We start from the raw sequence: 17,300 nt of genomic DNA, 5'->3' as shown, positions 1-17,300 counted from the left end.
TGCCATTAGATCAAAGAAAAGGTCATCAGCCATCTCAGACCTGACAATCTCTTAGGGCTGGAGAAAAAAGAAACTTCCTAATGAAGCTTTGCCATCACAACCAGATATTTTACAGACATATGTATGTGCTCAGTACATTTAATGAAATATTTAAGTAGAAGAAAGGACTTGTGGCTTACACATGCACCATTCCCTCATTTGCCTCACTGATGGTCTTATTGCTGTCTTAGATTTTCCCCTCCTCCCGTTCCACGAAATTAATGAGCCCTTTAGAAGCTGTACTTGAAACATTTCATGTGCATTCAGGAACCTCAATACAAGAAAAGGCAAATGCCCTGATAAAAGCAAACGGCAGCAAATTCTAACACTTTATGCTTGAACATTAGATGTTTCACATTTCTCAGCTACCAGTTACTTGTTGGTGTTGCTAAGCAGTAAGTTTTTCTAAGTCTACTCATACTCAAATTTAATATAAAGTTCATTTTAAATCAGTGTTTTCTCTGTTCCAAGCACAATGAAACAGTCACAAAGTTTCATTCTGTCTTGCATACTCTAAAGATAAACAACCTTGTGACATGCTACAGTAATTCTCACAAACATACTTTTGTTAGCAAACAGCTTCTGCAGCCTACCAGAACTAGCTACCCACTCAGCAAACAACAAAGAGCTTCAAAAACAAAAAAGCATAGTACTTTATATGGCAATAGACTCAAGTTAATCAAAATGATTACTTAATGGAAGAAATAATTTCCTCTCACAATTTTAATTAATTATGTATCAATTCAAGAACACAGTTCTAAACAGAACCAAAATTTGCCTCCTGGCAATAGCTTTTCAAGGGATTTTCGCTTGAGTTTTGTTAATCTGACCAGGAAAGTTCCTTCAGAAAGTTTCAGAGTAAGAACTGAGGTGTTTTGACTCAAAAGTCCATCATCTCCTACTCTCCATCAAGGGTTTAAATATAAAGCTTCTACAAGAGTTAAAGAAAAATTAAAGAATGGGTGAAGCTACCTAAAGCTATGGCTAATTGAAATGGAATGAACTTCCACCCTATCAATATTGTTTATTTCCTACAAAGATTATGTGAGTTTTAGAGTGGTTAGTGCTGTATTTTCCTTCCTAATATTGAAAATACCTTGCTGAAGCAAGATAGTTGAACATGTTTCCAACAAACATTAAAGATTACCAGATCACAACTGTATGTTTTGTTTCATTAAATCAAACACCTATTTATGTGCATATGGGACTTTTCCAAGGCTTCTGGTGTTTAGAATTTTAGGAGAAACAGTTAGCAGAAACAGATACACTTTCACATCTAAGGCATCTACCATGCAAAGCTATCACTGTATTATAAAGACAGGTTATTGCACTGGAAAAAATTATAGTAACATGATTTCCTGAGTTATGAGTCCAAGCTAGTGTTACAAAACTGCATTACCTTTTAGTGTTTTCCTTGTATATCTTGGATTGATAAGGGTATTTATTTGCATACTACAAAGACAATAGTTTTAAATAATGTATCACTTTAATATATTAAATGGTTTGATTATTAATTTAGGAGCTGGGTGCCACTCCACTTAAGAATTCAAACAATTTGTAAACAGAACAAAATAATACACATGAAACTGAAAAAAGCCAAATCACCTGCTGAATCTTTCACCAAACCTTGTTTGAATTCCAGCCCAAGGTTAGGCAATCAGGGTTTCCATGTACCCACCACCCCATGCATGAAGACCCCCATGCCCTTAGAGACATTTTTGGAACACCAGCTCTACAGATGTGCAATCCAGCAACTTGTTTGGTGCATCCACTCGAGACATTTCTTTCAGGTATCTTTCAGGTATTCCGAGAGTAAACTTTCGTCTCAAAAGTACTCTCAGATTAGCTTTGCAATTTTTCACTAGATTATGGAAAACAATCCTGGTTTTGTAATTGAATTTTGTACACTTTGATGTCACCACTGTCAAAATGAAGGCAAGATGCTAACCTATAAATGGACTAGAATTCTAATCATGATTTTTTAGACAACTTGCCTAAAGACAGAACTTAAATTTTAAGAGCTTATTATAAAGATCCCCCAAGAAAAGGTGAAACTTCCTAATTACATAGAGTACTTTGAGAAGCTCAAAGTGAAAATAAGTAAAACGTAGGTAACAAAATATATGCACCTACTTTGGTATCTATTTTAATATTTATTCCTGATATTTATTTGTAATCCAGATACAGGATCTGGGTTGCACTGGATACTGTAATTAAACTTGCCTATCTCGTACCTGAAAACAGAGTGGATATTTTATATCTGGTGTTCTTTAAAAAAAAACCTCAGACCTTCAAGCATTTGAGGTAAGAGAAAATAATGGAGTTTCTTGGAAGAAAAGGCATAGATCAGGAAAACTAAAAATACTAATGAAGAGAAGAGCCTTAGATGACAGAAACAAGAGCCAGTAATCTGATTGAGTAAAAGCTGCCAAATGATGAAACAGATGAACCTAAAACCAGAATGATAACCTAAGAGAATGGACTGTAACACTATCAAGTTCAATATCTAGGACAGATAAGGAACAATTTAATAATGAGAAAGGATGGACAAAACCAATAAAAAGCCACTTAAATATGATGCAAACCTTTTTTATTTTTCAAACTAGAGAGTTCAAGAAAGTTCATAGTTATTAGCTCCCAGTCTTCTAAACTCCCATCTCTGCAGGGCAAGCAAATCACTTCATTTGGAACATATTTAACACATCACTTCAATCTTCCAACTTTTGTATGTCATATATACCTTGAGTACTTTACTGACTACACAGTGAAGCTTACAACTCCCACAAGGACCACCAGATCTAATGAGTGAGAAAAGAAAGAAAAAACATACCTTGTGTTGTTCTATTGCATCTACCCACTGTTGCCTGTGGTCCGGGTCCTGAGCTCGGAGGTACCAAACACTGTCGTTTACACTAATATCAAATCTGCATTCATCAAAGTCATGGGGCTGTAAAAGAGAAGTGAAAGAATAGCTAGGATTAATAACACGATCAGCAATATCTCACAGAATATTTTGACATTCAAATATCATAATTAGCAAAACTGATCTATTCAGCCTTGAATTCATCCCAAATTCTATATTCAAAGTAGCTGTCTCTTCTAATTAACTAACATACACTTTCATAATGAAAAGTGCCAGTCTTCTGAACCAGAAGCCAAACTGCTTAATGCATTCTAATTAAAGAAAAAATATCACAAACATTGACCAAAACTCCACACTTCTAAACAAATCTTTTAGCATTTAGTGAACACAGACAGGAAAGTACACAATTATTTTTATTTTTTAAATTTCAGAGCAAGAACAACAAATTAAGGTGGCTGCTGTCAGTACTGATTTTAGATATGAGAAAACAAAATGCAGCAAAATCCGCCAAGACAGAAGCCGAAAAACAGACTATAGTAAAACATGGATGAGGCAACAAGAGGAAGCTGTTGCACTCTACCTCCAATTGTTTTAATTGTTTTACATCCAACAGAGAACAACAATTTTTTCCTTCATTGAAGATTGTACTTAAAGAAGCATAACAGTTAGAGCTGAACACTTCCTTGATTTTTTTTTGCTACATACAATGAAAAATTAAACGTACAAATATTGCAGGAAGCCAATGGGCTCATAGGTTAAGGAAAGTGCTGTGGTCTTGAGGGCCACAAATACTGACCTTTGATGCCAAAGACAAGGCTATATACGTCCTTCAATATATCCGCTTGAAGGTAGCAAACTTGTCATATCAATGTGTTAGGCTTTTAACCCTGATTGCAACCACCCCTGCCAGGCCTTCTTTTGGCCATGTGGTAGGGGATTATGCACTTAGAGCAATGGAAGACTCTGCCAGAAATCTCCCCAAAAGCAGGAGCTATTAAAGTTTTGCCTGCCATGACAGTAATCTCCTGATTGATCAGTATCTGAGGTCCTCTGGGAAGAGTTAAAATTTGTTACAAGGTCTATCCAGTTAGAAAGCCTTACCAGAACTAATCTTAAAAGACTGCAGTATAACTGATTCCGTATTTCCAAGCAGAACATATTGCAATGCGCAATGATCCTTGCTGTCAGAAAGCTTCTTCCAGTCCCTAACCTAAACTTTTACTGTCATTTAAGACTATTACCTATTTGCCCTTTTCAAAGGCAGGCTTATGCATTCATGTTCTTTTCATAGCAACACTTAATAATATTTGAAAAACACTACACCTTTTCACTGAGACAGGAAAGGGAAATGCTATACTTGAAGTCTAGTTAAAAATTTTGAACACGTTTCTGGACCATTCACTAAATGTCCACTTCTGCATTACTCAGAAGATTAGATCATCTCAAAATCAGGTCGAGGGCTTACATTGGGCTTACCAAGGTTTTGGTAGTGGGGGCTGCAGGGCGGCCTCTGTGAGCAGAGCCCAGCAGCTGCCCCATGTCAGATCAGAGCCAGCTCCAGACAGCTCCAAAAGGGACCCACTGCTGGCCAGAGCTAAGCCAGGGAGCAGCGCTGGTTGGGCCTTTGGGAGAGCAGATTTAAGGAAGGTAATAAAACTGCTGTGCAACAGGGAGAAGCTGCCACCCATGGGGGACCCATGCTGGAGCAGTTTGCTCCTGGGGGACGGATGGACCCCATGGTATGGAGCCGTGTGGGAACAGTTCCTGAAGAGCTGCTGCCTGTGGGCAGCCCCCGCATGCTCAGTTCGGGAAGGATGGCATCCTGTGGGAGGGACCCCACGGGGAGCAGGGGCAGGGAGTGACCGTGAAGGAGTGGTGGAGACAAAGTGTCAGAGACTGACGCAGTCCCCATTTCCCCGCTCTCCTCTGGGGCAGGGGGAGGAGGAGGTAGAAGATGATGGATGGGGGAAGGTGGTTGTAGTTCGCTTTGAGTTCTCCCTCCACTGTCTGTTAGCAAAAGGCAATAAATTACATGAACCTCTTTATGCTGAGTTGTTTTACCTATGACAATAATTGGTGGAGGGATCTCCCTGTCCTTTTTGTAGCCCTGTGAGCCTTTTTTCACCATATTTTGTCCTCACGGTCTTTTGAGGAGCACGAGTGAGGAAGCAAAGCGGTGGAGCTAAGCTAGGTTAGAAACTACTACAGGGTTATACTAAACTCACTACAATTTTGTATTACGTAGAACCCAGCTAAACCAGTGCTCCTATCAGACTAGTTGCCTGAAGATAAGAAGTCTCTACTAAATGTCACGTACTGCATCCAAAGGAAGTCTGGTAGGCATGACATGTTTCACTTTTGACAAAATCATAATACCTATTTTTATAGTAAACATATTTGATTACTATAAAATAATGTAATTACAATACAGATGACATTTTTTCAGCAACCGCAATCATATGCATTAATTTCCTTATTTTCTTCCTTTTCTTTTTTTCTTTTAAAGATGGACTCCCCCATAAGAACATATTACGTCCTGGTTTAGCGTTCACTTACTGACAAAGTCAAGTTCTCTAAATGCATTTTATCAAGAGCAAATAAAACAACTGAATCACAAGTGACCTGCTCTTTTCTTAACCCAGAAAAAAGTTGTTGATTAACTCTTTACTCAACCCTGAATGAGTTCATATTTTATTTTTATTTATGACTCTGCAACATGAAAACATAGCTTTTTGGTGCTGTTACATTCTCCTTGCTGCTGAGCTCTGGACATACTTCCTTGGCTTCCCCCTCTTGCTATAAGTGTCTTGTTTTCTCTAGTTGCATCTAGCAAAGACCATGAAATATTATACACCACTTGTCAGGTCTGTCCTTCATCCTGCTATCATCATCCCCCGACTAGTTTGAACCTCTCCTCACAGCTTGAGTTTTTCCTTTCCTTTCCCCTTCACTTTTTTCCCCATAGATCTCACCTTATTTAATTTACATCTTTTTTTCTGAAGGTCACTACTCCTAGCTTAGTGTTCACTTTCCTACATATGCTCAGAAGTGATTATAGTGCTATAGCTGTCACACAGCCACCTGACAAGACACTGGAGGGATAAAACAGGATAATTTTCATGTGTAACAAGCTAAGGACCCGTGCTGATGGCAACATATGTCCTGCTGCCTTTTCACAATCAAGATAAAGCAAGGAAGAGAGGAATGTTTTAGTCACATGAAGAAGTAGAAAGCAAGGAGTCACTATCTACCCCCAGGAACTAAAGCAGGTTGGAGAACTTCTGATGCTCTCTCCTACCACCCTCCACCCCACCAGCAGCCTCAAGCAGCATACATACATAAACTGAGAGACCAGTGGGGAACAAAACCCAGACTAACATGACAATCAGCAGCAGCATTTAAAAACATTTGGAGAGTTTTTCAAAGGTGAGTTTAGCAGCTTTACAAGACTGAGGCAGAGACAGCCTGTGTGTTTGCCAAGGGCTTGTTCGAGAGCCAGCATTTCAAAGAAAAATACCTGAATCAATTTCATGCAAGAATACACTACAAGAAATAGGCCTCCAGCATCCACAAATGTCCTTTCTGTATGCCTCCTAAGCTTTCTTCTGAGGTACCTGCAGAAAATTCTACTGAAATAAAGGCAAGTGAAAGAATTCAAATATCCCCAGTCCTTCTTTGTAAAAACAACTGATACCAACTCTTAAATTCTGAAGAAGCAAGGTCAATTTACATGAAGAAACGTTTACTTGGCTACAGTTACTGAGGAAGTCTGAAGCCAGCTCAGGTCTCATGAGTCATAGCTGACTGCACTGCCACAGGATTCTTCCTGCTACAGCTCTCGTTTGAGGTATTCATGAAACAAGCTTTGGAGCAGTATTTGCTTGAAAAATAGTGGTTCAAGTCCTTCAGGCAAATCACAGAGAGGTTTAAGTGCTTTTATATACTTTATAACCCTCAAGAACACACTGGTGGGGCACAGAATACCTGAATAAATAAAATCTTGCTCGCTAGGCCAGCCTCTCTCACTACTCTATGTTGTATTGTCTCTGCAGAAGGAAGCTAGAGGCAGTTCTAGCAGATCCAACTCAAGTCTGCACATCACAGCTATCAACTCTCAGCTATCAACGTGGTAAATGGAGTCAACTCTTTTCTTTTCTCAAGTTCAACCTTCAATATATGTATGTTCTTGTAAAACACTCTTGCTATCACAGAATCACAGATTTCCTGCTTGACAAACCTGATCTCCTTCTATGACAAAGTGACGCGCTGGGTGGATGAGGGAAAGGCTGTGGACGTGGTCTACCTTGACTTCAGCAAGGCTTTTGACACCGTTTCCCACAGCATTCTCCTCAAGAAACTGGCTGCTCTTGGCTTGGACTGGTGCACGCTTCGTTGGGTTAGAAACTGGCTGGATAGCCGGGCCCAAAGAGTCGTGGTAAATGGAGTCAAATCCAGTTGGAGGCCGGTCACTAGTGGCGTTCCCCAGGGCTCGGTGCTGGGGCCGGTCCTCTTCAATATCTTCATTGATGATCTGGATGAGGGCATTGAGTGCACCCTCAGTAAGTTTGCAGATGACACCAAGTTAGGTGCGTGTGTCGATCTGCTCGAGGGTAGGAAGGCTCTGCAGGAGGATCTGGAGAGGCTGCACCGATGGGCTGAGGTCAACTGCATGAAGTTCAACAAGGCCAAGTGCTGGGTCCTGCACCTGGGGCGCAATAACCCCAAGCAGAGCTACAGGCTGGGAGATGAGTGGTTGGAGAGCTGCCAGGCAGAGAAGGACCTGGGAGTGATGGTTGACAGTCGGCTGAATATGAGCCAGCAGTGTGCTCAGGTGGCCAAGGAGGCCAACAGCATCCTGGCCTGTATAAGAAACAGTGCGGCCAGCAGGGCTAGGGAGGTGATTGTCCCCCTGTACTCGGCTCTGGTGAGGCCACACCTCGAGTACTGCGTTCAATTTTGGGCCCCTCGCTACAAGAAGGACATGGAGGTGCTCGAGCGGGTCTAGAGAAGGGCTACGAAGCTGGTGAGGGGCCTGGAGAACAAGTCTTACGAGGAGCGGCTGAGGGAGCTGGGCTTGTTCAGCCTGGAGAAAAGGAGGCTCAGGGGTGACCTTATCGCTCTCTACAGGTACCTCAAGGGAGGCTGTAGCGAGGTGGGGGTTGGTCTGTTCTCCCACGTGCCTGGTGACAGGATGAGGGGGAATGGGCTTAAGTTGCGCCAGGGGAGGTTTAGGTTGGATGTTAGGAAGAACTTCTTTACCGAAAGGGTTGTTAGACATTGGAACGGGCTGCCCAGGGAAGTGGTGGAGTCACCATCCCTGGAGGTCTTTAAAAGACGTTTTGCTGTAGATCTTAGGGATATGGTTTAGTGGGGACTGTTAGTGTTAGGTCGGAGGTTGGACTTGATGATCTTGAGGTCTCTTCCAACCTAGAAATTCTTTGCGATTCTGTAACTGCACTTGTGTGGTTATTCACACTGTAGATATAAAACTTAAGTAAAGTGATTTGACTTATGATTCCAAAGGTTTATTTTTTTGTATTAAGACATACTGAACAGGGAACTAGAACATTAGACAAAATACAGGCCTACAATAAGTGAGAATCACCACTGTCTAGGTCTCTCAAACAGGAATGACACTGGTGTAAGTGTGATCTAAGTGCGAGGCAATGTTACCTGAGTGCCACTGCTGCTCAGTTGTTAACAAAGCAATGCCATATACTGCTATGGAGAAAACTGCAGCTTGCAATACACCAGTTATACTCTGAACTAATCATACAAACCTAGTAAAGATAAATGCAGTGCTTACCTAATTCAGCAGTAAAAGAACTTTTTATTACTGAAGTTGAACATGGTTTATTGTTTTTGTGATGGCACTAAGTCATTTTTTCCACACAAGATCAAGAAAGAAAAAGTATAGTATAGCTGCACATTGATTTTGTCTACAATTAAATGTGTAAACCTGTTCTAGTGCTGTATATAATTCTTGATACTTCACTATATTTTTGAATTTGTGAATTCTAGTTTCAAGCCATATTCCAGAAAACTTCATAATGACAATATTCAGATTCATTCTGCTAGAACACATTACTTTTCTGTGGATTGTGTTATCAAAACCACATGACCTCACAGAAGAACCGTATCTATACAAGAAAAATTTTACAATGGAAGCAAATATTAAGTACGACCTGTTTCAGGCTCTCTAATAAAACTGTTGCAAAATTGTGTTGAGTATTCCTTGCTTCAGAAAACCTATTTTTCTAAAGAAATGCCTTTTGGTTTACTTAAGTAAAAATACACTTAATTTTACTTAATTATGTTTTACAAAATTATTTTCATGGAGAAAACTTGTGTGGGCTGAATGTCTCTGATATCATTTAGTTTTTAATCATTACCAAAGACCTTAGTGATAGATTTCAGCTAAAACATGAAACCTGCTTTCACCTCTTCTCTTAGTATAAAGTAAGTTAACAGAGCTTCTTATTCTTTTTCCATGGAGGAAGGTGTCAATAAAAAAAAATTTTAAAGGTTAATTGAAAATTGAGAGAGCAAATAAAACTTTTTTTTTTTTAAATCAAAGTTGCTTGCTTTCTTAAATAGCTATAATTTACATGCCTTAAAACAGACTAAAGCTATGAAAATATTAATTCTCTGCTTCTAAAAACGTAAGTCTCGTTTAAGGAAAACTCACCTAGTATAAGATTCTTCTTCCTATATAAATAGGATTTGAAATGTTTGGCTTATGTTCCATTGATTCAAACACTCTCAGCCATGCTCAGATGGTTAGTTTTTTTGGTGCCTCAGATCCGTATAGAGGCAAGCCTCCATAAGATCACTTTCCTTCCATTTAGGAAGTGAGCTGAGTTAGTGCATATTGCCTTCCTCTAATGAGAAAGCATGGGAATACCACTTTGAAACCCTGATGCTGTATCTGCAAGCATTTTCACACTCACAAGCCTGAAAAAACCTTTAAAGGCAGTAGTCTGGAGCAACTACAACTTAAGTTTTCTAATAAAAGTGGACATGAGCAATTATACCCTAGAAAATGACTTGCAAGCGAGGCTATCACACTGATGTCTGTCAGTTCAGCAGGGCAGAATATACACTCTTTTCATGTGTGAACAGTGTTCCTTTCCTAAAAGGCAAGGTACCATTTATCCACCAGTTTATCATTTTTTCTTCATTCCCACAGAATTCAGGAAAGAGAGTCCTTTCTGCATCATTCTGCAACTTCCTGAAATACTCCAGTTCCATAGTACTGGAACAAGCTCCTGCTTCAGCCAGAGAAAAGATGTCAGAGCAGCTAACACATAAAATCTCCATATCTGCATATATGTTCTCATAGGTCATTTGATAGGTTCCAGCCCTGCATGTACTCATTTGAATGGCAGAACCCCCTGTATCCTCTCTCTAGCTTCCACCTAGATATCATCCCAGGACAGTATCTGTAGGATAAGAAAGGACAGAGGGGTACAAGCAGTGTCAGGATACATTAAGCTTCATCCAGGACCTGATGTTACTTTTGAAACAAACTTTAAAAGCATGACTTTGCACATAGGCAAGGGATGCTTCTCACAACAGGAGGTGGTGAGATGAACAAAGGAACAGATGCATAGCTGATAACTTATGAAGTGGTGGACAAAACCACCACTTCATGTTAAAGAGAAGAGAAGGCCTAGTATCTTATATGATGAGCTACAGAAATATGGACCTTAAGAGGACCTTAAGAAGTAGCTTATCTGATGCAATAGAAAGAGAGGAAGCTGGTGAAAGCAACGTAAAGTCAACAGGTAGCAAAATCAAATGAAGACTTTACCCCACTATTTTTAGTGGCTGTAGACACAATAGTAGGCAGCACATCAAAAATAAAAAAAAAACACCACTGGAGTTTGAGAGGTGAGACTAAAACCAAGACGAGTATTTTGACTGTTGGAACAAATGAGTATGAGAATGTATCTGATGCCAGGAAGGAAAAGTTAACTGAACAGTTTCTATAGGTGCTTGTGTTGAAGTGCTATCAAAAAACTAAAGTTAAAAGGTTACTTTAATTCCTTCAATCATACAGTGTAAATTCTTAATTTTAAAAGTACACATGAAAACTACACTCCAGCTCCCGTGTAAACATCAGCATTTGGAATTTGCAAAGGCAGTAATTATTCAGCTAAAAAATAAAGTGAAAGAACTTAGCTAAGTTTCAAGAAGTGCACATCTTAAAATACTTTTTCTAAAGCATTTCATTCCATGATAGATTCAAACTGCAGAAGAATTATATCCCATTCCCACAACATTTAAATTGATTGAAAACAACTTGTGAAAAAATATTGAATGGAAGATAGTGAGATGAACTAACAGATGTACATTTTTAAAGTTATAAATAATCAGTAGCACTTAATCATCAACTGAAAAATCTTCTCAGTTGAATCAATATCTCACCAATGGATCCTATGCTTGGTAAGAATTTTACCTGACAAGACAGGTCTCAAAACATAATCTGTCTTGCCCTATTAAATACTAATGAGGATTATTTTTGTCAACTTAATGTATTTCTCTCTGAAGTCACCACTCACTTTCCAGAACACAGCCTGAACAATGTTAGTCCAAATGGTCTTCTGGTTGTACTCTGTCTTGACATTATTTTCTCTTAACTAGCATCATAGCTATATTTTTCTTCAGACACCTCTTCCTCACCTAAAGTTCAACTACATGCAGCAACAGCCCTGCCTCTGCTTAAGAACAAACCTTGTCCCTTCCTGTTCTTTCAAAAAGTACATTAGTCACAAGCTATGCCTATAATGACTTCCTAGATTATCATACTAAGTCACGTGGTCTAAACTTTTGGGTAGACCTGTGAGGTGCAAGGAGTTGGACTTGATGATCCTTACGGGTCCCTTCCAACTTGGAATATTCTATGATGGGTTGACCTCGGCTGGCTGCCAGACCCCCACCTGGCTGTTCTCTCACTCCCCACCCTTAACAGGACAGGTATAGAAAATAAGATGAAAAGTTTGTGGGTTAAGACAGAAGACAGGGAGACAACTTACTAATCACCATCGAGGGCAAAACAGACTCAAATCAGGGAAAATAAATTTATATATTTAAATATAAATTAAGAATTAAAAGAGAGCCAATTAGATAGAACAAATAGTGACAATTAAAAATAGAGTTGGATTGTAAGAAATTGACAAAACTGCAAATACCTTCCCCTGCACTACCCTTTCTCATGTTCAACTTTACTCCTACGTTACTAACTCTTCTACTTCCTCTTCACCCACCCAGAAGAGCAGGGGGGGTGGGGTATGGGGTATGGTCAGTCCACAACATCATGTCTCTGCCATTACATCCTTTAGTGGGTGATATTGGTGGTAGGGGGATGGTTGGACCAGATGATGTTGGAGGTCTCCTCCAACCTTAATAATTCCATTATTCCTCACACCTCTCCCCTGCAGGTCCTTCCCATGGGCTCTACCTTCCTTCAGGGCAAATCCACTTACAGCAGCATGGGGTCCTCCCTAGGCTGCAATGTGGCTATCTGCTCCCCCATCATCCTCAACGCAGGCTGTAACCTTGGTCTCCTCCACAGGTTACAGGGAAATCTCTGCCCTGGTGCATGGAGGACCTCTTCTTTCTCTGACGTGTTTTGACAGGATTGCTTCTCTCTGTTTTCTCATACCCCTCATAAACTGCTGCACAGTTTTTTTGCCCATTCCTTAATGCACTTTCACTGCAACAGCAGTGTCTCTGACTGACAGAGTCCATTGGGGTCAGCTGGAAGCAGCTGTGGACAGGGCAGCCCCCAGCCCCTCCTCACAGAGGACCCTGCAGCACCCATGCAGTGGTTTCACACTGATAGATAGCTAAGCTCTACCACACTGTTCTCTCACTCACGCTTCTCAAAAGAAGAGGGGGAGGAAATATGATGATAAAAGGCTCACAGGGCTGAGATAAGGACAGGGAGATCACTCACCAATTATTCTCACAGGCAAAACATACTCAGCATACTCAGCATGAGGACAGGCTGAGAGACCTGGGTCTGTTCAGCCTGGAGAAAAGACGACTGAAAGGGGATCTTATCAGTGTCTATAAATATCTGAGGGGTGGGAGACAGAAGGATGTAGCTAACCTCTTCTCAGTGGTTTGTGGGGATAGGACAAGGGGCAATGGCCGCAAGATAGAGCACAGGAAATTCTGCACCTACATGCGAAAGAACTTCTTCACGGTGAGGGTGATGGAGCACTGGAACAGGCTGCCCAGAGAGGTTGTGGAGTCTCCTTCTCTGGAGATATTCAAGGCCCATCTGGATGCCTACCTAGGCAGCCTGCTCTGAGGAACCTGCTTTGGCAGGGGGGTTGGACCCTATGATCTTTTGAGATCCCTTCCAACCCCTACAGTTCTGTGATTCTGTGTGCCTGATTCACTTAATTTATTGTCTATTGCTAGCAGGTTAGAGCAGGGAGAAGTCAAAGCAAACTACAAACACTCTTCCCCCATCCACCCTCTTCCACCTCCTGCCCCAGAGTGGCACAGGGGAACAGGGACCATCAGTCCCTGACGCTTCACCTCTGCTGCTCCTTCACAGTCACTCCCTGCCCCTGCTTCATGCAGGGTCCCTCCCACAGATGCCGTCCTTCCTGAACTGAGCCTGTGGGAGCTGCCCACAGGCAGCAGCTCTTCAGGAACTGCTCCTACACGGCTCCGTACCACAGAGTCCATCCATCCCCCAGGAGCAAACTGCTCCAGCACAGGTCCCCCACAGGCTGCAGCTCCGGCCCAGGGCCTGCTCCTGAGGGGGCTCTCCATGGGCCGCAGCCTCCTCCAGGCCACATCCACCTGCTGCACCGGGGGCTCCTCCACGGGCTGCAGCGTGGAGATCTGCTCCGTGTGGGACCCATGGGCTGCAGGGGGACAGCCTGCTGCCACCCTGCAGCACTATCACAGCCAAAACCTTGTCACATAAGCCCAATATACCCTTACCACTGCCAAACACTACCAGACACCCCCAATTCCATTATAAAGCTGTACCAGAATCCTTTTGTATTTTGGGAGGTATTTTTGAAGGTATTTGGCTTTGGAATAACAAACATTAAAATTACTAAATGAAGTCATATCTTTAATTTTGCAAGATTAAAAAAAAATCATTAGATATCCTAGATGCAATTCTCAGGGTGAATTAACTTAGAGAAAATGTTATAAGTCACTGTTCCTCATACGTTTTATTCAAAATGTACTTAAAACCTAAGATCTGTGGCAAGTTCCAATTCATTTCATTGTGAAACTTTTTTCCTAAACCAAAATCTATGTAGATCCCTGAAACCCACTGAATTAGGGACAGACCAAATTCACAATATAATACAAAATGCTGGTTTCATTTTCTGAATTCCAAAATCCAGGCAAAGGTTCACATAAAGAAAATCAACCAGAATGTCTCGTCTTTACTTGCTATTTTTCTTAAAAAAATAAGAACTCACTTTTTAGTTAAATTAGTGGTATTTTTTTCATAATATCAGAAGACAGAAGTGAGACATTTTATCTTTTTAATGTAGTAATGAACAAACTATTAGCTGTCCCATGTTTTGCAGCCTACGATGTTCTTTACTGTTTTGGCAGACAGAGCTTTCTCCTAGTGGCACATTTGCACACAGAAAAAATCTTAGCAAGGAAACAGGTTTAAAAATATAACAGCGTATTAAATGTTTTTACATTCTTTGCTACTTCCCAAATACTGCATTTAAGATCTTAGGTTAGAATAACTGTCTTTCAAATGTGTAATAAACACTTTTTAAAATAATTATTTTGCCTTTCCAAAGCAAAGCAGAGGCCTGCTGCACCCAAGCAAGTAGAAGAATACTAAACATAATTTAGTATTTGCTTGTTAGCACATAATAGAAACTGTAATGTCAGCTTGGTTTAATCTATTGCAAAGAAGCCCTCTCATCTGAAAATCACCTTTTCAAGTCTGGAACAAGTATATCATGTACGCGTTACCTTAGTAGTTAAACCACATTTTGAATTTCAAGCCTACAGTTCTCAAGAAAGAACCTGGTTAATCTAGTTTTCTGCACACCCAGCATAAGGGTTCAGATAAAAGAGTAATCATATTAAAAGCAATTTTTAGTAGCTTGTATGGAACAACTATCCTATAGTCTTACAGCACCCATTTGGTTAGTATTTTACCCAGTTATTCTCCTGTTAGTAACATGCAATTACTGTGTAGCATCAAGTCATGCTGTGTTGGTTTATAAGAAAACATGACTGATGCATGCTATTCCCAACTGCCTATGGAAAAAAACAATCACTTGTAATAGGAATTAGACCAGAGGACCTAGTCCCCTGCAGATGGGATGCAGCATGTGATGCCTCTACTGTACCTATTAGGAATAAAATATCTGCAATATCCACAGACATCGTGCATCGGCCATGGAAAAATATCAGAATTCTATTACCTGAAAAGAAAAAAACTCAGCTTAGAAATAATTTGAAATCACTGAGTTAAACTCATTAGGAATCTCACATACAGCAAGAAGCTAAGGAATTATTAATCAAGCAGGAAACAAGGCCACTTTATATTCACAATCAAATAACACAAACTATGCATATCACTTTTTTCAATGGGACAATTAAATATAGAACAGGAATCACATACACTGCTGCACCCCTAAATCCCTGCTTTTATATTATCTTTTTGTTACCTCATATTACATATTACAGTGTGAAATGTACGATCCTAAAGCAGTGCATACACCGGCAGCAGCAGAAGTCCTGTACGGATTTCACAGGAAAACTACGAGGCAACACCCATACAGAATGCTCTACTACCTTAACAAAAAAGCCATGCTTGCAGCAGTACTGTTGTGCCAGAGAGCACAGCATCTTGGACTCAGATTCCTGGTGATGGGAGTGGAGTGTTCCCATCCTATGAAAGCTGGGGGGGTTGCAGCTTAAGCAGAGGCCTGTCATACCCATGAAAGCAGCACACTACGCAGACATTAAGATTATTTTAAATCCAAGCACAAGAAATTTAATCCAATTCAATACAACCATATATACTTTTATATAAATGCACTGTTACCATTATTAGCAATAGGCTACAGGTGTTATGCAAGGCCCCAGTCCTGATCTGCTAGGCTTATCATCAACTCATGCAAACTCATTCTGTGAACTGGGCTTGGTACCAGGTGTCTCTTATTAGGACTGTACAGTTTAAACACTAGATAACAAAGGCTTTGAAAACAGTAGCACAGACTAAAAGCAGTGGCTGCATGAACCATACACAACTCATTAATGGTCAGTTACTGTCAGTGAGAAAGTGCATCCTCCAGAACTGGGAAGACTGCTTTTGCTCTAAGTAGCAGCAGCTACATGGGGGTGTAGGGTGAACACCAGAACTGATGAGCAACAAGGAGTCACGTTCTGCAGCATGGGAAAGTAACACACTGCAACCCCTGGAACAGGAATCATGTAGGAAGTCAATGATTTTATAAAGAGATCCCAAACTAGGAGGTGGCTGAAGATGCCTACTTCAGTTCAGTGTCTGTCCTCCCTGTCACACCCCACCCCAGTCCCTCTCCTCTTTATTAAGGAACTCTCCCATGGGGTCACCTTGATCTCAACCACGAGGACCATCAAGAATCATAGAATCATTTAGGTTGCAGAAGACCTCTAAGATATCTAGTCCAACCTTTAAGAACAGAGATGTCGGACTAGCTATGTCATTGGTTTCATGGTACTGCATGCTTACAGGTAATCTAGGATATAGTTATTAAAAACTGACTACTCTGAATATATAATGACAATGGTTAGTATGTAATAACTAATGTATAGTGATAATTAGCAATGTGTAAGAATTATAAGCACAGAGCATGTTGCTAATGGATGTCAGCCTAAGAGTTTTTGTTCTGAAGTTTAAAACTGACCTGATTTGTCAGCCTAAACTCTTCCATCTCAGTTATCTTGAATGCAATTGTGTATGTTTATCATGGAATTAATGTACATATCCACATATGCACATGCATTTCATTTTTAATCAAATTTTCTCCTGCAACTCAAAATAAAACTTCAAGTATATATTAGACAAGTCACTAAACCACCTGGGTTCTTAAGTGCTTTGAGACCTGGGGTGGCAAATTCTGTTCAACCACTCCTCGTAACTGGGGAATGATGGACTTAACTGAGTGGAAAAACATGCCAAACAGACTAAGGAGTGGCTGAAGCCTGACAGATTTGATCTAAACCACATTGATTAGAGTTTGTGAGTAACAGTAAAAGCAGTTACTGAAGTTTGTCTAAAAGAGGAGGCAAAAAGATGAACTTGAAGAAGCAGAACCAACACTAATTCAGTCAGCCATGAAGAATTATTTTGTGTGTATGAACAGAGGCAAAAAGCTAATCAGTTAGCAACTTTAAG

At 40.5% G+C, this 17,300-nt stretch overlaps 1 protein-coding gene across 2 annotated transcripts in view; it reads right to left on the bottom strand.

Moving 5' to 3' along the window:
• CERT1 (ceramide transporter 1) overlaps window positions 1–17,300 on the bottom strand; it is an 80,620-nt gene that overhangs the window by 51,698 nt on the left and 11,622 nt on the right. For both annotated transcript variants that reach the window (XM_035309579.1, XM_035309580.1), the window contains exon 3: window positions 2,870–2,986. In XM_035309579.1, the coding sequence (XP_035165470.1) occupies window positions 2,870–2,986 (117 nt within the window). The remainder of the gene's footprint in view (window positions 1–2,869; window positions 2,987–17,300) is intronic.

This window comes from Oxyura jamaicensis, chromosome Z (assembly GCF_011077185.1).
Source record: "Oxyura jamaicensis isolate SHBP4307 breed ruddy duck chromosome Z, BPBGC_Ojam_1.0, whole genome shotgun sequence".
NCBI classification, from domain to species: Eukaryota; Metazoa; Chordata; class Aves; order Anseriformes; family Anatidae; genus Oxyura; species Oxyura jamaicensis.
Note: the sequence above shows the minus strand (reverse complement) of the source record. Positions and strands in the feature narration are given on the sequence as shown.